This window comes from Mustela erminea, chromosome 18, assembly GCF_009829155.1.
Source record: "Mustela erminea isolate mMusErm1 chromosome 18, mMusErm1.Pri, whole genome shotgun sequence".
NCBI lineage: Eukaryota > Metazoa > Chordata > Mammalia > Carnivora > Mustelidae > Mustela > Mustela erminea.
This window is the reverse complement of record NC_045631.1, coordinates 3,406,038-3,428,535: the sequence shown is the minus strand read 5'-3', so window position 1 is coordinate 3,428,535 and position 22,498 is coordinate 3,406,038. Positions and strand designations below refer to the sequence as shown.

Below are 22,498 nucleotides of genomic sequence, written 5' to 3'. Positions count from 1 at the left end.
AACAAAAAAAAAAAACACTTACTAATTACATTAGTTAATATGTTGATTGCTCAATTTGGCTGTAGAAAAAAAAAGCAGTCAATCCAATTTGTGCACACAGTTAATGCTGTGGTCAAAAGACAAAATCCTCAACTATAGGGTTTATTTCAAGTGCATGACCATTGTTACGACAAATACGGGTTCCGTCTCCACAACCAAAGGGACGGGGAGAGATGGGGATGGGCCGTGATTGTGAACAATACCCAGGCTGAGAGGAATCCTCAGGCACAAAGTTAGCACAAGATTCCGTTTTTCACCTCAAACGTATTCACTCGCGTTCGTCCAATTAGACCCCGCTGTCGACAACCCGAAGATATCTTTCATACGCACAGGCGAGCTAAAACTGATAGCAAAGCCGTGGGAGGCCCTTTAAATGTCAATAAAGGGTTTTCATGCACAAAAGGCAGCAAAGAAAAGAGGGAGGGGGAAAGAGAAGGGATGGGAAAAACCAACATTTCTAAAGGAAAGAAGCAGATCAAAGCAATTTTATTCTCAAAGACCACGAAGTCAGGGTGTAACTACCAGCTCCCCGCAAACCTGCAAAGTCTCTTCACTTCAATCTGGCAACCCGTTCAGGCCCTTAAATGAGGAGGATGAACAATTAGGTCTGCAAAAGCCGGGGCCGGTGCAAACAGCCCTGTGCAGCCCCAGACGCCTGACTGGGCCTCAGTGCCCACCCGGATCTCCAAGACATGTTTTCCATTCGCTCGCTCAAAAGTCTGCATGCAGTCATGAGGCACAAACTATTCGACAACAACATGACACAATTAATCAGAACCAGACCTCAAAACGTGTGTTTGTGGGGACCAGCACACTTAGCAATGTGCCTCGGACGGGGGAAGAGATTGAAGAAAACCCGCGCGGGCTGCCTGGGGGTTGCAGGGGGGAGGGTAGGGCGGGACCGCTCTACGTTCACAAAAGATGCACACGGAACGGCGCATTTAGGGACTAAATACTTTTCATTAAAACAGAACGTGGGATTTGGAATTTTACATCTCAGGCTGGAATTCTTTAGCATTCCTTCTCCCCACCCCACCCCCAATTCTGTTTTTCGGTTTTTGTGTCTCCCCTCTCCCCACCCCGGGGGGGCGGAAAACTGATGCCTGAGAGTTTCTACAGCAGCAAAGTTGTACAATTCAGAAATAGAACGGATCTCTCTCTCTCTCCACACCCCCCTCCTTTATTTAAGCCTCATTTCTGACCCAACAGTATTCACCAGTGCCGGTTTTGTCAGACTTCTTTCAGGACTTGAAACCCCATTAAAAAGCCAGAAGCTGGACCCTTGGTTAATTCAAAGCTCTTCCATTTCACCTAACCCTGACGCTAACAAAACACACACAAAAATGTTGATACACTTTTTGGAGCAGGACTCAATTATTTTAAAATAATGACTGAACTCTCCTTTGTAATCTGTAGATAGTAATTAATTTAAATCACATCACTCTTTTGCTAACACAAATACGCCGTTCAAAAGGGGAGGGATTTTTTTTTTCCCTCCCCAACCCATGAAAAACAAACAGAGCGTGCTGGACTGAGATACTGGTCGGGTGCTGAACCGGTCCCAAACTGCTTTGCCACCTCCCAAGGGATTTGTGGTTGGGGAGCTGGAACTTCCCGGGAACTGGGCCGGGGTTCCCAATTGCGCGCCCAGCTGCAGCCCTGGGGAGGGGGTGGGGAGGTTGGGCGAGGAGGGTAAGGCGGTGGTGGATCCCAGGGTCCCGCCAAACTGAGGGTAAGGCAACGCATGTTTGCATTTGAGTCCGGAGTCCGGGGGACCAGTCGGCAAGTTTTCTGAAAAACCATCTGCCCCGAAGCATCTCTCATGCTTCCCGGCTTCGCAGAGCGCACCGCGCGCAATGCCGAGCGTCAAGGCCAGCGCCAAGCCAGCGGGTGAATCGGCTCTCAGCCCTCCCCGGTCCCGGACGTCCCGGACCGCGCCTCCCACGGGCTGCGCCGCATCCACGCGGCAGGCGGTCCTCGGGCGCGGGCGCCGCGGGCGCTCCTTGGTACCCGCGGCCGCGAGGCCCTCGCAGCCGCCGCCACCCGCCGCCCGCGTCCCCGCGGCGCCCCCCACTCACCCACGCACTCGTTAGCCTCGCGGGCCGTGGCGCGCTGCCAGGGCCGGTCGTAGTGGAACGGCTTGCAGCGGTCGCACTCCGGGCCGGCCGTGTTGTGCCTGCAGTCGCACACCAGGCTGTCGTCGCGGTCGCGCACGCAGCGGGCGGCGTGGCCGTTGCACTTGCAGCGGCCGCCCACCTGCAGGTCGGACACGGCATAGAAGTAGGAGTCGCGCGCCAGCTCCGAGTCGTCCTCGTTCTCGTCACCGAACGTGTGCAGGCGGCTGAAGGCCACGCGGATGTCCGTGGCCGTGACCCAGTCCTGCAGCACCGGCGAATTGTCGAAGTCGTGCGCGGAGGGCCGCCCGTCCAGCGTGCTGAAGGCGATGAGACCGCCCGAGAGCGGGCGCATGTCGGTGTGCGAGTCGGTGCAGACGGCCTCCTGCTCGTTCTGTTTGGTGATGGGCGCGCGGTGCGGCCGGTTGTACATCTTGCGGCACTGGGTGGAGTAGAACTGGAAGGGCACCCACGTGCGCCCGTAGTCCATGGACTTGTAGATGGCCATGGACTCGGGTCGCGGCGAGCAGAACTGCAGGCTCACGTAGGTCACCTCGAACTTCTTGCCGAGCGACAGCGTGAGCGTGACGTTGTGCGGGAACTGCAGGTAGTTCTCGGACTGCCAGCACGTCAGGTTGTGCGGGTTGTTGAGATCCGTGAGGAAGGCGGGCGGGTGCGCCTTCTTGGGGTCGGACGCGTTGCAGAGGTGGCAGGAGCGCAGCCGCTCCTCGCCGCGCTCGCTCACCACGCAGTAGCGCGCCGGGGGCCGGCCGCAGGTGCTGGACACGCGCACGTCCTTGCCGAAGGCCGCGTTGACAAAGTCCGGGATGCAGCGGCGCGGGTGGCCGTTCTCGTCCGAGCAGGGGTCGGGCTGCGCCGCCTGGCCGGAGAACATGCTGAGCCCGGGCCCGCCGCGCACCGCGCCCACCAGGCACGCCACCGCCGCCAGCGCCACCAGCGCCTCCCACACTGCGCGCATCATGCTGTGTCCAGCTTGCCCCGGCCCCGCCGCGCCGAGGAGTCGGTCCGCCCGCCGCAGAAGGCGCCTGCGGAGAGAGGGGAGCTGCGCTCAGCCAGCCCGCCCCGCGCCCTCCACCCACCCGCGGGCGGCGAGCGGGGAGCCCCGGCGGACGCCCAGCTTCCGCGGTACCTACCCCGCGGCCGCCCGCCCGCCCGCCTCGCCTCGCTCTCCACAGTCCCAGGAGACGGGGGCCGGCGGCGGGAAGGGGGACAGTTGAGTCCCGGGAGGGCCACCACCACCCGCTCCCCGAGCCCGCACCGCCCGCGCCCGTTCTTCACGGCCGGGCGGCGAGCCGGGGCCGCGGGCGAACGCTCGGCTTTCCCGGCCACCGCCGCCTCCACGCCGCCCGAGGGGGGCATGCCCGCACCCGCCTTGCCGGTCCGCGGCCAGCCCGCCCAGCGCCCCAAGCCCCGGCGCGGGACAGCGCGGAGGGTGGGGGGCCCGCACCGCCCCGCGCCCCTTCCTCCCGCAGCCCGGGGTCCCCCCTCCCCACCGCCCGGGCCGGCCCAGAGCGCGTCCCCGCCGCGGAGTCCGCGCTCGGGACTTTACCTCTGGCGAGGGCAAAAGAGAAAGAAAAGTTTGCCCGGCCCCGGCCGGGAGCCCGCGCGCCGGACGCCGGAGAGCCTCTCGCTCGCGGCCAGCAGGCGCGTCCCGCCTCAGCGCGGGCTTGCCAGCTCCATGCCCGGCGCGGCCGCCGCTGCCCCAGCCCCGGCCCCGGCCGCCGCCTCGCTCGCCGGAGTGACGACGCGGCCGCCCGGCTCCCGCCGCTCCCGCCGCGGTCGGAGTGCCGCCCAGCCCGCGCCCGGGGCGCACACACACTCACGCTGGCTGGCGCGCACTCACACACACGCACGCACGCCCCCGAAGGCTCCGCCGCCGCAGCCGCCGCCGCCGCCGCCGCTCGCGCCCGGAGTGGGGGGCGGAGGGGATCGCGGGGGCGGGGGGCGGGGCTGCCGGGCGGGGCGCCGGCCAATAACGTCGGCGAGCAGCCGCCCGCTCGCTAGCGAAGTTTTAACCCCGGGAAAGAAGAAAAGTTAAAGGGAAGCGGCCCGGGGCGCGGAGCGAGCGGGCTCGCGAGCGGCTGGGAACCGGGGAGCCCGAGGAAGGGCGGCAGAGACAAAGAGAAAGCGAGCAGAGCGCCCGGGGAAACCCCGGAGAGGGGGCTGGGCCCGGCGAGCACCCCCACGGAGGGAGGGGGCGACCCGGCCGGGGACTGTCAGCCTCGTCCCGGCCCCGCGCCGCCCGGGCAGCCCCGCAGGTTTCCGCCGGCCCCACACCCCGGGGGAGCGCGCGGGCGGGGCGGGGGAGGGGAAGACGTGCTCCCTCCTGGTCCCGGCCAAACACATCTGTGTTTGTTTTCTTTGCTGCGCCGAGGTCGGGCCTTCCTCCAGCCCGGCCTGATGGCCCCGGTGGCACCGCGCGCAGGGCCGTGCCCCCGTGGGCAGACAGCCGAGAATCCGGAGGAAGAGGGGTAGGGGGTGGGGAGGTAACCTCTGCCGGCTCACCCCTTCTTCCTGAAGCCCACCGAGGCGGGAGAGAAGGGGCTGCTACCCTGCCCGGCCCCCCCCACACACACACACCGGTTGTCACCCTGTGGTGGGCCTGTGTACCGTGAAGGCGACTCCCTGCGTCCCAGGGATGCTGTGGTGGACTGGAGCTCGGGCCCACGCCCCCTTCCAGACGCGTCTTCCGGCCTTAGGCGGGGGGGGGGGGGGGGGGGGGGGGGGGGGGGCCTGCCCAGCCCTCCCCAGGTCCCCTGAGGCAGGCTTGTATGTTCAAGGGTGCTCAGCCCCGCACTAGCTCACGCGAGCCTCACTACAGCTTTGCAAAATTGATATTAACTCCATTTCACAGATGAGGAAACTGAGGTCAAGAAGCTTGCCCAACATCTCCCAGCTAGTAAACATGGGTCAAATCTGGCAATAGAAACCAGGGAGGGCTCCTTCTCTTTCTTGTCAAGTGGATAGCAATCCCACCCAATTACAGGCTCCCCAGCCATCCTGGGGACCACCCAAGTTTTCCTTCTTGCCTCACTCTCTGCCACCTTAACAAAAGGACAGAGGACAGTGACAGCATCCTTCGACTATCCTGCAGAGCCGCCAAAGCGCTGTGGGGGAAGAATACACTGGGCTGGGAGTTTGAAACTCAATCCCTGTTGGTTTGTTACTTTTAGATGAGTGATCGAGTCATAAATCCAGACTGAAAGCCCAGGGTTCTGGTTCTGGCCCAAGAGCTGACTATTAGCTCCATCAACTGTCTCCTTTTGTCTTACTGGCATTCTCCTAAACTGTGAGAATCCAAGAAGGGGGCCTCAGGGCTCTTTTGGCCCCAGCTCTGTCTCCTTGGAAAACCGCCTTCCCCAGCCTCCCTGAGAGACGGCCACCCAAGCCAGCTTGGGTGTGCACCACAGCCCAAGGAAATAAACGCATTCCCTTGCACGATAGACAGCCCAAATTCATCTCCTGCCCTCAGGAAAGGTTTTAGCTTTGCCTTCTCTGTGCCATTTACCACTCCCTACCCTGTTTATTTCTGCCGTGTGGCAGAGAGGATTCTCGGTGACTTAGGAGGCTACTTAGAACCTGGCAAAATAGCATAAATTAGACAGTGAGGCGAGAGATGGAGGAAAAGTTTAACCTTGTGGGCTGGGCGACTGGAGGGCCAGGTGGAAAGCCCAGAGTGTGTGGCCTTGGCACAGTGTCGAATCTCTCTGTGCTTTGCTTTCCTCGTTTGTAAAAAGGGGACAGTAACATCCATCTCATCAGATTACGAGCACCACATGAGTCAGCATATACGAAGACTGTGGCTTATAATATGTGGACACACAAAATGAATTACATAAGGTACACAAAGAAGGTATACATGTAAATGCTCATAAGGTCAGGCACACAAAAAGTGGATACAGCTGTGTTCGTTGTGACGATCAGGTTGCCAGATCTTTATAGATATTTAAAATAAGTTAGGGGGCGCCTGGGTGGTTCACTTGGTTAAGTGTCTGCCTTTGGCTCAGGTCATGATCTGAGGGTCCTGGGATCAAGCTTCTCCCCCCTACCCTCCCAAGCCAGCGCTCTGCTCAGCAGGGAGTCTGCTTCGCCCTCTCCCTCTCCCTCTAAGCTGTCTCTCCCTCTCATTCAAATACATAGATAAAATGGTTTTTAATTTTTAAACAATAATAAAATAATCCAAAGAAGACCATTTAATTACATGCAAAGACGTTCATGACATATTATAAAAGGGGGGGGGCAAATTACAAAACATGATGCCCCCCCTCAAAAAAACCCACTATGCACAGTATAAGCTCATTTTTATTTTTTTTTTTTAAAGTACGCATCAAACATGAGAACGATAGTGAGAGTACAGATGCTTTTTGCTGGGGCATTCTCAGTTTTGTGTGGTAGAGAAAGGAGGGGGAAGAAAAGAAAGAAAAACCAGGAGGACAGGAAATGGAAATAAAGCAAAAATGGTCCCTAGAATGCCTTATTCACCTCCTATGGGTAGGTCTATTCGTCCCTCAGCTTTCCTGCGGCCCAAATGAAAAGGAAACCATGCCAGTTACATGATTCCCAGTGTCCATGAGATGGAAACAGACAGACCGATTACTCAAGAGAATTACAACTATTCTCGGTACTAAGAGGAGACAGGAATTTCTCCTGGGATGGGGGGCAGCCATAAAGGGAACACAGTATTAAGTACTGAGCCTACATCTCCCAAGAACATCCCCATGGCAGTGACAGCAGCGAGCTCTGTGGGACAGGTTCTGCGTGACAGCTCGTGCTAGAAGCAGGTGGCATCACACAAAAACACAAGTCAGGGAAAGCCAGTCTGGCCAGGACAGGTCTGAAAGAGGCAAGTCAGGGTGTCCAGCTCACTGCCCACCCCAGTGGGGTCTGTTTTGGGGGTTCTACTGGGCTGGCTTTCAGGGCACACTCCAAGCCTTCCTCCTGCTGTGTCATTTCTGTCTGCAGAGAATTTTTTTTTTAATGTTTTATTTCTTAAGGAACCTCTACACCCAACATGGGGCTTGAACTCACGACCCCACGATCTCCTGGAGGTTCAGAATATTCTGACATGGTAGAACGCATCTACCTCCATTCAAAACCCACCTCTCTGCTGCTAATACAGTTCAGGCAATTCTACCTCCACGTGGTAGAGACCCAGACCAAGACCAGCCTCTTGCAAGTTTTGCAGTCAACCCTCTATCATCTTTTATCGGTGAGGCAAAAATGTTTCCAGTTCTTTCTGTGAGTTCTCACAGGACAGTCTTCTGGCCACTGGGCAGACTCTCCCAACACCCTTTTGTTTGTCAGTGTCCCTCCCTAAAGCATACTGCCCTCTGAGGGGACAAATGAAAAAAACAGATGTCCAAGTGTTGTGAGAGCTTCTCAAAGCGGTGCTTATAAATACACACCCGAAAAGGCATGTCAGGCACAAGCAGGAGTTCAAAACACAACAGTGCCGCTCTTGGATGAGAAAGCAAATTCTCAGGTGTTTCTTCAAGCAATGCGTCCGGCGGAGGTGGGGCACCATTCTTGGCACCAGCCTTACCGGGGAAGCCTGAGCATCACGCTAGGAAGAGGAGAATGTGGTCCTTTCAAGAAAATCTAGAAGGAGCCAGAGGAGGAGCGGGAGGAAAGCCAGAAGACTCGGGGGCCCTAGAAGCCAATGGGGAAGTTTTAAGGAAGGCTGGGTGGTGAGCGGTGTCGCTGCCTTCAAGGTCAAGATAAGATCTGAAACAAGTCCTTTGGATTTGAACAACAAGGAAGTCACCAGCGATCTTGGCCAGCAATGACAGAGGAGGGGTGGAGACAGACGCCAGACTTCCACGGGTCCTGAAAGTGAGACAGCAAGCGTAGACGGCACTCACAAAGTGTGGAAACAAGGGGTAAGAAAGAGATGGGGTGATTGGAAGGAATGGAAGGAGAGAGGTTGGAGACAGACAGAGCTGGCCTTGTAGAATTGGCGGTCACGTGCCAAAGAGCCTCTTGTCCCAGTGGAACAGGAAGTGGCAGCATCTTCTGACAGCGGGGGAGCAGGTGGGATCATTGGAGGTTCAAGGACAAGGGAAAGCTTGATTGGGGTCATATGGACGAGAGGCTGATGCTTGCTGGCCAGAACTCGAACTCCTGCTGAGGTTCCATCTATGGGAAAGCAAGCCTCAACCGTCAAAGTCACAGCCTCCCCACCACCCCAGCAGTGCTCAGCAGCCCCCTTGTAGACCTAAAGAAAGCAGGACCACTGGATTAATCCAGAGTTGCAGCTTTCTTCCAGGAGGAAGGACAGAAGGGGCCGAGGGCTGCTGCCAGGATGGACCATAGAAGCCAAGCTAAAGAGAGAAGACGTGAAGACAAGACATGGAGAGAACGGGAAACTGAGCCCAGGGTTTCTAGAACTGTGCGGTCCAGTGCGGTAGTGACCAGCTACCGTAACTATTTCAATGTGGGCTTGAATGAATTAAAATGAAATAAAATTTAAGGGTTCCTCTGTGAACCCTCCTTTGGATGGAGGCGATGAAGAACATTTCAATTATCCCAGAAAGTTCTATTGGACAGAGCAGCTGGTCTAGAAGATTCAGGAAGACAGGTGTGGTGAGTAGCGGAGGAGATCATGGTCTCAAACTGGAGTCCACAGGGAAGATTCCAGAAAGGCAACAGCTCAGGTGATGATGAGGGCTGCTGAGGGCAAGAGGGGGCTCCCTGCTGGGAGGCAGAGGTGAAGGGGACCAGGTTTAAGGAGGTCCAGGTGCCTGACGAGCTGTCCCCCGGGTCTTAAAGGCACACAGGGCCAGCCTCAAGACTTGGGGCTGGTGTCCTCAAAGGAAAGGAGAGTGACCACGATTGTGGGGTGTGGGGTGGGGATTCGGAGGAGGAGATGGGAAGGCCCTAAAGGACGAGGGTATCGTTTCTTTGATGAAGACAGAAGGAGTTTGGGGGGTTGAGGAGGACAGCCCCTGCCCTTCCCCAGTCCTGGGCGTGGGGGAGTGTGGTCTGGAGAGCAGTCCCACAGAAGAGGCCTGTGGTGTGAGTGAGGGTGAGCTGGAATGGGGCACGAGTGGGAAGGCAGGTCGGGGGAGCACTCCGGGAACACCGGGAGGACGCTGGGGAGGGCAAGGCCCAGCGATGGGGGGCAAAGGGCATCAGAGGCTAATGGTTTGGGAGGAAGGGCTCAGAAGAAATGAGATAACCCAGAGCCTTCCTCGTGGGCATGCTCGAGGGTCCTACTTTCTAAATCAAACATTTATTTAACGCTTACTGTGTGCCAAACTGTCTTCCAAGCATCCCACCGATCACTAGTTCAGAATATTCGTAACACCTGACAGGACAGGCGTAGATCGACTCCTCTTTGAGGAGGAGGAAACTGAGTTCCAGGGAAGTAGATGCAGAGACCAGGGACTTGAACTAACGCGATGCAGTGCCAGGGTCGGGAGCTCTCGGTCACTGCTTACCGCCGGGATGGACTTGGCTGGCGCTAAGCTTTCGGCACCCGTGGGCCTCTACCACGGCTGGACGGAGGCAAATGTTTCGAGGTGCTACCAGCAGGATGAGTGGAGACCTGTCTCTGTGTGTCTGGTCCCCTTACGAGAGCAGACATCAAACCAGGGGGTCCCCGGGACTCCCGACAGAGGCTGGCCACTGCAGCGGCAAAGGAATGGAAGATTCTGGAGTCTGATGCAGGCATCTGGCCTCCCCACAAGGGTCAGGGTGGCCTGCTTTGGATAGTCTTTCTCTGGGAAACAGGAAGAACAGGACGCAGACAAACCGTGATTCCAAGTCCCCTCGAACTGACCTTGTGTGACCTTGAGCGAGGCACTCGGCCCATCTCACGGTGAAACAGGGGTCATCACATTTACAGTAAAGGCGTGTGAGACTGATTTAAAAGATGGGTGGGAGAAGAAAGAAGCTTGCCCCATGAATGATTGTTTAGGGGTTTTTATTTGCACTTTGGGTTTTTTATTCTCAAAATCCCCAGATCTGGTTCCCAGATCCCTGACCCCAGAAGAACGAGGGGCATCCCCTCGGTTCTAGAATTCAAGGGCCCAGCTCACCCGACAGGACTCACGGAGGATTGCTCAAGGTGATTCCATTCCCTCGGCAGGATTTTGGGAGCTGGGGGTGTTGTGGGGAAAGGTTTTGGAGCATGGAAGAGGCTTGAATCGTGTGGAGGGTTTCTGGAGGTTTACGAACCCTCAGAGCTGTGGACGGCCCTCATCTCCAGCTTGGGCCTCCCCAGTTGCTTGCTTCTCCACCGGCCAAGGATTCAGGACTTGGGCACAGAAGCCCATAGAAACCCCAAATCCACCAAATCCTTTAATCTACCAGAGCTCTTTGAAGGGGTGAAAAATGCCTGTGGATAGGGGAAACCAGCCCCATGTAATTTATTTTCATTTCCAAAAACCTTTTGACAAGGTCCCACCCTGAAAACTATTAAAGAAAATGCTTCACCATGGGGGGAAGCATTGTCAGGAGGGAAGGAAACAGAGTTCAGAGAAAGGGATGGTCCTCTGGGTGGAGAAAGTTGGGGGGGGGGCTCTGAGCCCAGAGTTGGAGCTCTGAATCAGGGCATCCTCGCAGGGAAACCTCAAAGTGCAGAGGTGATCTCAAGAGACAGTATACATGGGCAGGAGGACACAGACAGGGTTAGCATATGGTGACGGATTTGGGGGAGAAATAGCCTGAAAAACTATTATAGGGCTAAAGGTTCTCAGTTGCATTTGAAAAATGTTATCTTAGGGCCCGGATATGGGCTGTTTCCTGAACATTGTTTCTCCAAAGAGGTGCTGTTCACATTTTGGGAAAGAAAATTCTTCACTGGGCAGAACAGTCCTCTGCCACGACAGGCATTAACATCCTTGAGCCTTGTCCGTTAAACACCAGTAGGGTGCCCCCCCCGACCCCCAGTCCTTGCATTTATACATCCTCATAGAAGAGCCTCCTGGTCTTCCACCCCATTCTGATTTACCTGAATTTTAGCCTAATGTGCCACTAACCACCTCCCCACCAAACACACATAAAGACAAAAAAATCTAAAATTCTCAGAAAGAGAAATGGAAATGAAACAGGAGGCATTTGTGTTTAGGATTTTCTGGAAAGGTCTAGTCATCGTTAGGTCCAAATGCTTGTGGAAGTGGAGATGGCCTGGGCAAGAGTAACTTGATGGTGTGTAAGTGCTGGGGACATAAAATAGGGGACAGGATGGGGAGTGCCAGGAGGGAAGGTGCGTCTCACCCAAGGCACCGGGGTGAAACGGGGGTTGCCTCTCTAAGAAGGATCTAGCAGAGCAGAGTTAAGTGAGGAAGGGAGCCGTGGGGATATGGAGGTTGGGGAAGGGGAAGAAACGTGCTTCTAGGCACTGAAGACAGCAAGTGCAAAGATCCTGAGGCACAACTTGACTTGCCAAGGAACAGGAAGGAGGCCAGCTTGGTGGGGGCTTAAGGAGTGAGATGGAGACTGAGAGAAGAGGAGGTCAGAGAGGTGAGCACAGGCCAAGGGACACAGACTTTGATAAGGAATCTGAACACTTTGGGATCCATCGTGGGTACCCATAGCTCTTAATACCACATTGTTGCCCTGACCAATCCATGAGCTTCTCGAGGGAGGAATCAGGTCTTCTCCCTCTGACTCTCCAGTGTCTCACACCCTGCCAGGCATAGAATAGGAACGCACTACAAATTCACAATTAAGTAATTGAAAACCACAGAATTACGGACAACCGGTGATGGTGACCAGCTGCAGCAGGCAGGAAAATGCCCCTGCCCCCAAGGAGAAAATTCACGTCGTCCTCCCTGGAACCTGTGAATGTGGCCTTATGGGGCAAAACATGATCTTTGCTGACGTGGCTCTGTTGGAGACCACGAGATAGGAGGATCACTGTGGGTTATGTGGGCGCATCCGAAATACCGCGTGAAGTGTCCTTCTCAGAGAGAGGCAGAGGGAGCGCTGACAAGATGAAAGAGAAGGCCACGTGAAGACACAGACACAAGACAAGAAGGCCAGCGGCCACCAGCGGCCCCTAGAAGCTGAAAGACACAAGGGACCAGATCTCCGCTGGAGCCTCTGTGGGAAGCACGGCCCTTGATTTCAATCCAGAGATGCTGCTTTCCAACTTCTGGCAAATTCTAGAGCTGCCTGAATTCAAAGGGTCCCCTTCACATCCTAAAAGGTGGCCTTAGGGATGGGAGAAAGGAGCAGAGCAAGGAACCACTAACCCTCCGGTCCTGAAATGTTCCTGAAGCTTTCTTCTCGGGAGCAGGGACCGCATCTGGCTCTTCATTCCCTCCCACAATGCTGGGCGGAGGATTTTCAGCATCTGCTTGCCAAGGGCTTGCTGTGTGTATGGAGGTGTTATAAACCCCCTTTTCCAGAAGCCGGGATTTCGGGAACCCCTTTGTGATTCAGTCCAGAAAGAAGGCAACAGTCTCCTGAGCATTTGAGAGAAGCGGAGCCATACTCTCTGGGTTCTCCAGTCCACAGGGAAGCCAGAAGGTCTTTATTTCTAAATGTTTGTCGGCGGAGGTCAGGCATCTTCTGTTGTTCCAGAATCACAGATCAGGACGGTTGTAAGAATGGGAGATCCCGGGACACTGTTACTCTATGAAGTCACAGCTGACAATGGCATCTATTCCAGCCACCACTGAGGGATGCGGGACAGGTCCCACTCAAGTTCCCGAGAGGGCTGCGGTGCTGGAGAAGAGGAGGAAGAGCCTTCCAGAATGTCCATTTGTTGCTCTCCCACTTAGTGAAGAAGCGGACCCCAGAAGGCTGAGCAAATTGCCCCAGAGCTAATGTTCCTCAAGATGACTATGAGCCAACCAAGAAGATGGCAGGTCTCCCGATTAACCGCACTTGGGGAAAACCTGCTGTATTGGGTCTGGCTAACTTAAGTTAAAAAAAAAAAATCACTTTGCCGGAAAAAAAAAATGGCTTTTGTGGCAACCAAGTACATAGAAAGTTTCTCTGTCTAAAGGAGGAAGCTTCTGTTAATTGCAAAAACCAACTGTGCATAAGAGCTTATTTCCACCCCCCCACCACCATTATCAGTCAAATGAGGTGTGCCTGGTCCACGTGTCACACAGGGAGAAGGTTAAGGGGACTTCATTCCAAGAGGGGCACAGGATGGAAACAGACGCAGACCAGTATTGATTGACATTGGGTGAGTGTGCTGGTTATCCAACTGTAACAAAGTATACAGGGTGGGGGGAGGGAGGCGACTTCTCTGTCACTGATGCTCCCATCAGGCGAGGAGTAGCCACCATGCTAGCCCCCCGAATGATGCCAGAAAGGAGACAGAAGCCTGCATGGACGTGACCTACCCTGCAGAGCAGCCTCCTAGCCTCTGGCTGAGCACTGGGTCTCTGGGGTCTTTTGGGACACCCAGCTTCCCAGCCCTGCTTTCAGGGAGCTCCTTGAGTGCACAGTGGGACAGTGCTCCCGTCATGCCCATCCCCCCCCCACCACCTCTAGCCACACCTCTGTGACAGTGGGTGCTATGGTGCGTCCCTCCCAAATTTACACAAGGAAGCCTTAATCCACAATGTGATAGTATCAGAGGTGGGGCCCTGAGTGTGGAGCCCTCATGATGACATTAGTGCCCTTAGGAGAGACCTGATGGCCCTCCCGACGGGGTGAGGACACAGCAAGGCGGCATTCATCTATAGACCAGGAAAAGAGCCCTTGCCACGAGCCAAACTGGCGGGCACCTTGGTCTTGGACCTCCCAGCCTCCCGACTGGGAGAAGTAAATGTCTATAGCTCAAGCCAGCCAGCCGGTGGCATTCCGGGTACAGCACTGGGCAAGCCACTCCACCTCTCTGAGCAGCAATCCGCTCTCCTGGAAAATGTGGACATTGACATTCTGTCTCCTTCCTGCCTCCCACCGTCCCTCCCTCCCTCTATCTCTTCCATGGATATCAGGAGTCCCAAGCCAACAGGCAGAGGCAAGAGACCCCGAGGTGTCCAAAGCCCTGAACAGATTTATGTTTCATAAAGAAGAAAGCACAGTACCCCCAGGGTCACCCCACTCACTGCCCTGGGCCACCAGAGATCAGGTAGGGGACAGTGACACCAGCACTGCAGAAGACTGGGCTTTGGGGTAATAACACTTTCCGAATTACTAATAAGTCAGTGAGCAGGACTTAGGGAAGACAGGCAGGGGGACAGTAAGGCAGCATCAGCCCCACGACCTCATGCCCGATGCCTAGCATGATTTGGCACACGGTGGGCACTCGAGAAATGTCTGCTGAATGGAACAGAGAGGCGGCCCAGCCAAGCCAGCGCATAGAACATGTAAGGATCAGGGACTTGCTGATGTCCAGACACATGCCTGGGCTCAAAGCTGGAGGGTCTAATTCGGGTCTGCATCCCTGAACATTTGTTTCCCATGAATTCTTTACCCGAGCAAGGAAGACTCCTGACGTAGGTCATGCTGGCCTCACTCTAGAACTCCAGTGATCCTTGGCAGCATCAAAATTCCAAATCTGTGACCACCCCCCCACCCCCCACATATACACACACGTACCATGTCTCCTGGCTCCAGAGCAGAAATCAGCCTGTTTCAGCAAGAGCCCAGGACCCTCTCTGGGCTTGGTGCCCTCACCCTGGGTCCAAGGGACTCAGAAGAGACAGCTGCCTCCTGCCTGGGCCCCCCTCAGCTAAGATCTGATTTTCTCATCATCTGGATAGTCTCAGCAACTCGCAGCAAAGGGATGAACCAGGCTGACCTTTCTGGAGGTTTGTTTAAAGCAGAACAATGTTTGTCTTGTCCAAACACTATGAATTACTCCAGAGAATCCTGCCCAGTTTTACAATCCACAGCTACAAATGGCTTACATAAATAAGAACTCGTCCCCTCCACTCCCCCCCCGCCCCATTTTTAACAGCTTCTCCTCTCCTCCCCCCCCACCACTGCCACCTTCTTCCACGCCTTCCCCCCATCCCCCCATCCCCCCACCCCACCCTGTCACACCTTCTCTCCTCTGAGCCCCAGCCTGGTGAAGGGCCAGGTGTCAGTGCTCGGGGCCACAACTCACCCCTGGGTTACTGCTGGCATGGGTTCCCTATGGCGGGTGGGCTGCTCTGTCCCTGGTGTGGGCAGGGGTTTGCCTTGCTAAGTGGGGGGCAGGGGGGCCTCTGGGCACATTTGTACTGTGGGGGGGGGCGGGCCTGTGGTGCACAGAGCTAGGTCCAGCTGTGAAAGTGTGTTGGTAAGAAAAGTCCCCTTGATTTGCGGGGACGGTCAACGTCCAACCCACGCCAACCGTCCTCATCTGGTGGGATGTTCAGCTCATCCACAGCTTTTTCCTTCTCTGGCTGCACACTGGGGGGGGGGGGGATCCCCAGGTATCTCCTAGCAGTACACTCTCTCCCCTCCACTTCAGGCCTCCTGGGGTAGGAAAGAGTAAATGCTGATCAAATATAAAGCACAGAAAACCATCCTGGGAAAGCAGGGTCAGCTGGGGACAAAGCCCAGTTTCCTAAACTATCTCCCTAAATACATTCCCTACACCACTTGTGCCCAAATGCTTTGGGAAGCTTGTTTAAAATCAGATTTCTAGGCCCCTCCCCAGGCCGAGGGAAGCTCTCTCTGGGGGTAGGGCCCCAGAGCCGATGCCAGAGTCTGAGAAATCCCCTCTAGCTCAAGTCCTCTGACTCAACAAGCCGGGTGACCCCAGCAAGCCACTCCAGACTCACCACCCCCATCAGCACAGCAGCCCCAGATTCTCTGAAAGGACCCTTCCCGCTCTTAGACCGTGTGGTTTTAGGGACAGCTGGGTACTTGAGCCCAAAAGCAGCAAGGGTGGGTGGAAGCAGCCCAAGAAAAATTTGGGAGAGTCCTTGAAGCCCCCAGGAGAGGTGCTGGTGAATATCTGGACAGATGCCAGGGGAGTGTGAGGCCAGATTGGTGGCTGGGGGTGGGGGTGGTGTGTGGGATCCTTCTACTAAGGGTCCCCATTGGGAGCCAAATGCGATTTCATCTTTGTTTTGCAGACAGGGAAACTGAGTCCCAAAAGAGAGGAGGGACTTCCACCCAGAAGCTGGTGAAGAGGCAGGTGATGCCCTCCCCTATGCATTCTGGGACACCCCTCCGGCAATCCCAGAAAAAACCCTTCTCCCCCAGCTGCTTCCCTTGTCACTCCAGCCTCTCAGTCCAGCTGATGTTGGCTGTCAGGGCCATAGTTCCTTCTGGTTCCGCATTTTCCCTTGATGGGAAGATCCCACTGGGGGTCCAGAAGGGTCCAGAGCCAGATCTGCCCCTCGAGGAGGACACACCGGTGAGCCCCAACAGCAGGAAAATCAAGCGTCTGGAGCTTCACCCTGGAGAAAGCCAAGCCAGCCCTGCCCACCCGGAGATCCCACAGCCGGGCTGGGGGCGTTGTTGGTTCGCAGTCCGCCGGGTCAGGACTGCGGTCGCAGCGCACGCACGATCCCGCTTGGCCGGAGGGCGCAGGGCGCTGCCAGCGAAAGGCCCTGGCTTTCAGAGCCCGAAGACCGCTTGTGCCCCACACTGGCGGCGACCTCGGGAGGTCAGAGGATCAAGCCTCTGGAACTCGCAGACGGACCGATAGGCAGCCCGTAGGGTCCGGGCAGGAGTGGCCAGCCAGAGGCCGCGGAGGGCACGGGGTCCCCTCTCCAGGCCCCCGGGAGACAGAGCCCACACCCCCGCGAACCCAGAACCAAACGCCTCCTGGTGAGGGTCGGGATTCCAGGAGAGCGGGCCCTGCTTCTATGATCTGCTCTGCTTGTGCGCTGGAATCCATTGATAATTCGGGAGATCCAGAAGCTTGCTGCGTGACCTCGGGCCCGCTGCGGACGGCTCGGAGCGCCGGCCCTCCTCTTTTGCGAACGGCGGGGCTGAAGACCGATGCTCCCCAAGCCCCAGCTCCAACGTCCGCGCCTTGAATTAGCGGCGTCTCCTTCTAGGTTAGCATTTGATTTTCTAATCAAGCTCTTTGTCCCCTGCGGCCTTAACCCGAGCCCCCCGCTTCCCCGTCTCCCTCGACCCCCGCCTGGGTCTCGCCCTCGCCCGACTTTCCCGTCGAAGGGCCTCGAGTGAGGGATTCCCGGGAGCCGAGGCCGAGGCCGGCGGGTCCGCCGCGCGGGCCGGGGCTGTATGGAAATGGCCAGAGAAGCCGGCGGGCGCGGCGGCGATTTATTCTGGGAGTGACAGCCCCTTTGAGCGCTCAGCGAATGGCATTTTCTGTCTGTGAAAGCCTTTCTTCCCACCTCTGTTCAGATTAGCCCGGGGGATGAATGCGCCCATTATCCAGCCCGCTGACCATTCTGAAACGCCAAATTAATTACTAAGCACTGAATCAGGCGCCGGGGCCGGGGCACCGGGAGGTGTGAAAATAGCAAGCGGCTGGAGCTGGGGCAGAGGCGAGGGGCGCAGCGCCGAGAGGCCGGGCGGGGTGGCCCGGGGCGCGGGCGCGACGGGGCCTGGGGAGGGCTTGGCCGGCGGCCCAGAGCGACCTGCCGGCGCGACCCGGAGCGACCGCGGGGCGAGCGGGCTGCGGGGGCCCGGCGGGCGGGAAGGCGCGGGGCGGGGGTCGCGGCTCCGGCCGGCCCGGGGCTCGCCAGGACCGCGGGCAGAGCGCGCCAAGTGCTGCGGGCGCCGGGCGGAGGGCTCGGCCGTGCGCCGCGCGCGGGTGCGGGTCCCGGAGGCGGTGCCGGATCCCACCGCCCCCCGCGCCGTCCCCGCCCCGGCGCTGCGCCGCTCCGGCTGCCCTCCGAGGCCTTCCCCAAACTTGGGCGCCGCCCTCCGACCGCGGCCCGGGCGGGAGCTCCCCGAGCGCGGGGCCGCTCCACGCCGCCCTCCACCCCTTTCCCGGGCCCCGACTCATGCGGGCCGGACGGCACTTACCTCCCGAGGCGCCGGGCGGGAGAGGGAGGCGAGCTCTCGGTGGCTCCCGCTGGAGTGCGAGGGGCGCGGAGGAGCGCGCGCCTTTAAGACTCTTCCCCGAGACTCCGCCAGGTGGTGTCAGGCCGGCCGGGCCCGGGCGGCTCCTCACCCCCGCGGCCACCCTGCTCCCGGCCCTCCCCGGGCCGAGCCCCAGCCGCGCGCACCCACTCCGCGCCCCGCGGCGCCCGCTCCGGCCGCGCTGAGCCGGGAGCACGGGAGGGCAGGATGGGGAAGGCTGGGGACCCCCGGATGCCCAAGAGGAAGCCTCTCATCCTACCCACTCTAGCTCAGGATGGCCCGGGGCTTGGAGGAATCTATTTTTGGACCGGGTGCTGGGGTGGCGCCGGGGGAGAACAGGGTTGGAAAGTCTTGTCCAAGGACGCGCGATTACGTCCCCGCTGTCATCACCTCGGGACGCGCCTTGGTCCGTGCTAAACTGGTCCTGTCGCCCTTGATCCAAGATGGCGAGCTGACACGCCTCCCCCAATCACCGCGGACAAGACCGAAGCGATAAAACAGAGGGAGAGCTGTCGCCACTTAAAACTAGGGGGAAGTGTCATTCACACTCCTGCAACAGAAAAGTTTAAGAGGACCCGAGGGAAGGTTGAAGGAACTCCGGTTCCTCCGGCGAGAAGCAGGAGGCGGCCTGGAAAGAGCCTAGAGCAAGCCTGTCTCCCGTGTGGCTGCTCCAAGTTCAAGGCAGCGAGTGCGTTCACGCGCGGGCCGCACCTGGGAACGTGGCGCAGGGCTCCCCGCTGCCGCCCGGCCGCAGGCTGACAGGCGAGAGCCACCGTTCTAGCCCCAGGCCATTATTTAAAATTGCAAATCATGGGTCTTCCCTTTCAGGAATTATTTTTTGACATTTATATCGAGATTGCTGGCTGCATTAATAACTAACTCAGGTTTTCTGCCTCCGTTGTTTACCTTCCTCATTCCTGAGTTTCTCCGTGTAGTTTCTGACACAACTGAAATGCTGCTTTGAGTAACCCTGGGGGAAGGACAGGTGGGCGTGGGGACTTCCTGAGTCCTTGCCTGTCCGGGAAAGTCTCTGCTAACTTCCAAGCAGGAACAGGTTGGATAGAGGGTCCTGTAGGATCTAGCACCCATAACCCTTTATGGACCCTGCAACTTTGCAAGATAGGGGTGCCGTTAGCACTAAACAGGGAAGCGAGTGGAAAGTGCTTTGCTTTGTGCCTGGTATGCCTAGAGGACCCCTTACTAGTTACTGATTGTCTTCTGGTTTTTATAGTGGCAAGAACGTCTCTTAGAGAAGCTTTAGAGAATAACACCATTCAGACTTTTCTTCCTTTTCCTTGTTTTTGTTTTTTTTTTTTTTTTTTTTTTTTTTTTTTTTTTGCCATTGGCTTTGGTTTTCTTCACTTTCTTAAAAGAAAAAAAAACTATAGGTTCTGTTATTATCTCTCTTAGTAATGACTGTTACTAACCTCGGGTTAGTCCTTTCTTCCCCCTTCATTTGCGCTGCTTCTTCTGTAAAAGGAACAAATTGTGCTATGTGACTGTGGTGGTCCCACCCAGCAGGAGCAGGCTGGGAGCCTATTAGCGGATGAATAAAAAGCAACCATCCCACCACAATAGGGTAGCACTGTGCGGGAGTAGGCCGGCTGTAATTAAAAGAAAAAGATAATAACAAGTGTTGATGAGGATGTAAGGAAAGTGAACTCTCATGCATTCCTGGTGGGAAATTTTCCTAGGGAAAATGGTGCAGCCTTTGGAAAACAGTCCGGCAATCCATCAAAAGGTCAAACAGACCATTGGCCTATGACCCAGCAGTTCCACTCTTACGGATATACTCAAGAGAAATGAAAACATAACTCTATGCAAAAACTCATACAGGAATGTTTATAGTAGCCGGTATTTAGAAGAACTCCAAAGGGGTCAACAGCTCAAATGTCCATTAGGTGATGAAGAGATCCATAAAAGGTGGTATGATCCTAGAATGCAGTATTATTCAGCTGTAAAAGGAAGGAAATACTAATGTGTGCTACAGAGTAGAAGAACCTTGCAAACAGTATGCTGAGTTAAAGAAACCAGTTACCAAAGGCCCCATTTACATGCTTCTGTTAATTCTGAAATGTCCAGAATAGACAGATCTATACAGACAGGAAGTGGACTGGTGGTTGTTTAGAGCCAGGGATAGGGCTTGGGGACTATGGGGAGTGCAGGTATGGAAAATGGGCTTTCTTTGGGGGCCGAGAAACACTGTGATGATGGTGGCACCCACCGCCGTGACTGCACTAAAAAGCACTGTACACTTTAAACGCAAGAACTGTATGGTATGCAGAATTATATCTTGATACAGATGTTACAGCCAAAGTCGGTCCCGAGCACGTGGTGGGCGTCAGGTGCTCAGCTGAGTACTGGGATACAGAAGTGAATGAGATGTGAGCCCTGACCTTGTGACACTTCCAGCATAATTGGGAGGTTAGCTATTTCAGGTTAGCTATTTGTTCAAAAGAACAAAACAGCCTCCTCCTCACACTATGCACAAAGACTTCCACAGCCCATACAAAGACAAGACAAAGGCAACACTCCGGTATTACTTTCCTGTTCTTTTTCCTCTTTTTCTCCAGCCTCGAAAGGAAAGGCTGCAGAAGCCATGAAGACTCAGTGGGCTTGGACTTTCAGAATAACGTCTCCCCAGAGGGCAGCCGCCTGCAAAGCCACAGCAGGAGGATTAAGAGCAGCCACTGTGGACGGAGCCAAGACCTGCAGGGTTCAAATCCCAGACCCTGCCTCTGGCCAGCTCCTTGCACATGGTCAAGTCACTTACCTTCTCTGTGCCGGCTTCTCTATGGGCAAAATGGGTAGAACAGCGCCTATATCACAAGCAAAGAATGAGTTAATATCTATAAAATGATAGCGGGCTGTGGACTTTGGGTACTAGCTGATAATATCACTCAGTCCTTGTTACCCATCTGCCAATCAAGGCGCTTCATCTAGCTCACAAACCTGCTATTTTTCTAGGTCCCACTAGGTGGCGCGAACATACCACTTCGGGCGCCGTGGGGAAAGGCCCCTGGGTCCCTGGTTTGGTTAACTCTGGACTTTGCTAAACCACCCCAAGAGTTTGCTTCTGCTGTGGTTGCCCGTCCCATCTGTGAGCTATATCCAGCAGCAGCATCGATAAGTCGGTAAATCGCTCTAGTCAGTGCCACTCACTGGGAAAGGTGTTGTTCAATCTAGAGAAACCAGGGCATGGATACAAATGGAGTGCGCCGGGTCCTGGGCCCAAGGTTCGCTGTGCACCTGCTCACAGCCTGCTGTGGAAGGGAAGCAAAGATGCCCCCTCCCACCGCCCCCTCCTCCCTTTTTTTTTTTTTTTTTAAGATTTTATTTTTTTATTTGGCAGAGAAAGAGAGATCACAAGTAGGCAGAGAGGGGAAACAGGCTCCCTGCTGAGCAGAGAGCCCGATGCGGGGCTCGATCCCAGGACCCTGAGATCATGACCTGAGCCAAAGACAGAGGCTTAACCCACTGAGCCACTCAGGCGCCCCCCCCCCTTTGTATTGCAAATATTCTGTAACACCCTCCCTTATCATCCTGAAATGAAATTTACAAAGATGCCACTTCCCCCGCTGCCTGCCCCCTGCCCCGGCACATATAACTTCCTCCCCCTACAGAAGCCCCAAGAGTGACACAAGCAAGAAATAAAGATAAAGTCATGTATAGTCAAATAACATGAATTTTCATATGCCAGCGCCTTGGCACAGCTCCATTAAATGTGGTGAAATAGTTTGCAAGTTTCCATTTCGGCATAGAATTGACCAGGAAGACCTCAGTAACAAATGATACTGGACTGAGGCTTGTGGCTCTGGTGATTCCAACACCGTGAGTGGCCGATGCCCCGGGCAACGGGACTTTCCAAAGTGGGTCAACACGTTTCGGTCAGGTTGCCATCCCAGGAAGTTCATGTATGGTAAGATTGTGATTTGTGCCAAAACAAGTCCTTTGTGTTTGTTAACAAAATAAAGTGGGGTTCTGGGCACAGATTTTTTTCATCTTGGTAAGTGTTCACGGGGAGGCTTCAGAGGTGTGTGTGACGGTCCCCTGTGTACATTTCAGGTGTCTGGACCCTGAGGTCCTGAGGACTAACTTGTAGTCGTGTCCCCCTGTCACTTTGATGACTAAAGCTGCTCTACCACAAACGTTCAGTTGCACAATAACATCTCCCCTGAGAACCACCGGTCCAGGGTCAAAATTGCTTTGGGCACGTCTGGCAAAGCCAGCTCTCAGTCTGCCTCAGGCTCAACTTGTAAAAGGCACTTACTTTTCTAGTCCATGCAAATACACTTGTCTGGGACAAGAGCTGGGACTTGGAGGCGGGAAGGAGCTGCAGAGAGAGGGAGGCTATGGGATGGGGTCTTTCCCTCCTAGGACCTCAATTCATGTAGCTCTCTGTCTCCCGAGGGAGGCTG

General features: G+C 55.9%; 1 protein-coding gene across 3 annotated transcripts in view; it reads right to left on the bottom strand.

The window, feature by feature from the left end:
- Positions 1–18,105, bottom strand: part of NTN1 (netrin 1) — a 173,975-nt gene extending 155,870 nt beyond the window's left edge. The window contains exons 1-2 of one of the 3 annotated variants that reach the window (XM_032321197.1): positions 18,024–18,105; positions 2,118–3,199 (exon numbers count right to left, since the gene is read on the bottom strand). In XM_032321197.1, the coding sequence (XP_032177088.1) occupies positions 2,118–3,135 (1,018 nt within the window). In that variant the 5' untranslated portion in view covers positions 3,136–3,199; positions 18,024–18,105. Of the gene's footprint in view, positions 1–2,117; positions 3,200–3,723; positions 3,946–3,997; positions 4,015–18,023 lie in introns of those variants that run through there. The other 2 variants (XM_032321198.1, XM_032321196.1) reach the window with 2 other exon arrangements.
- Between the last annotated feature and the right edge of the window lie 4,393 nt (positions 18,106–22,498).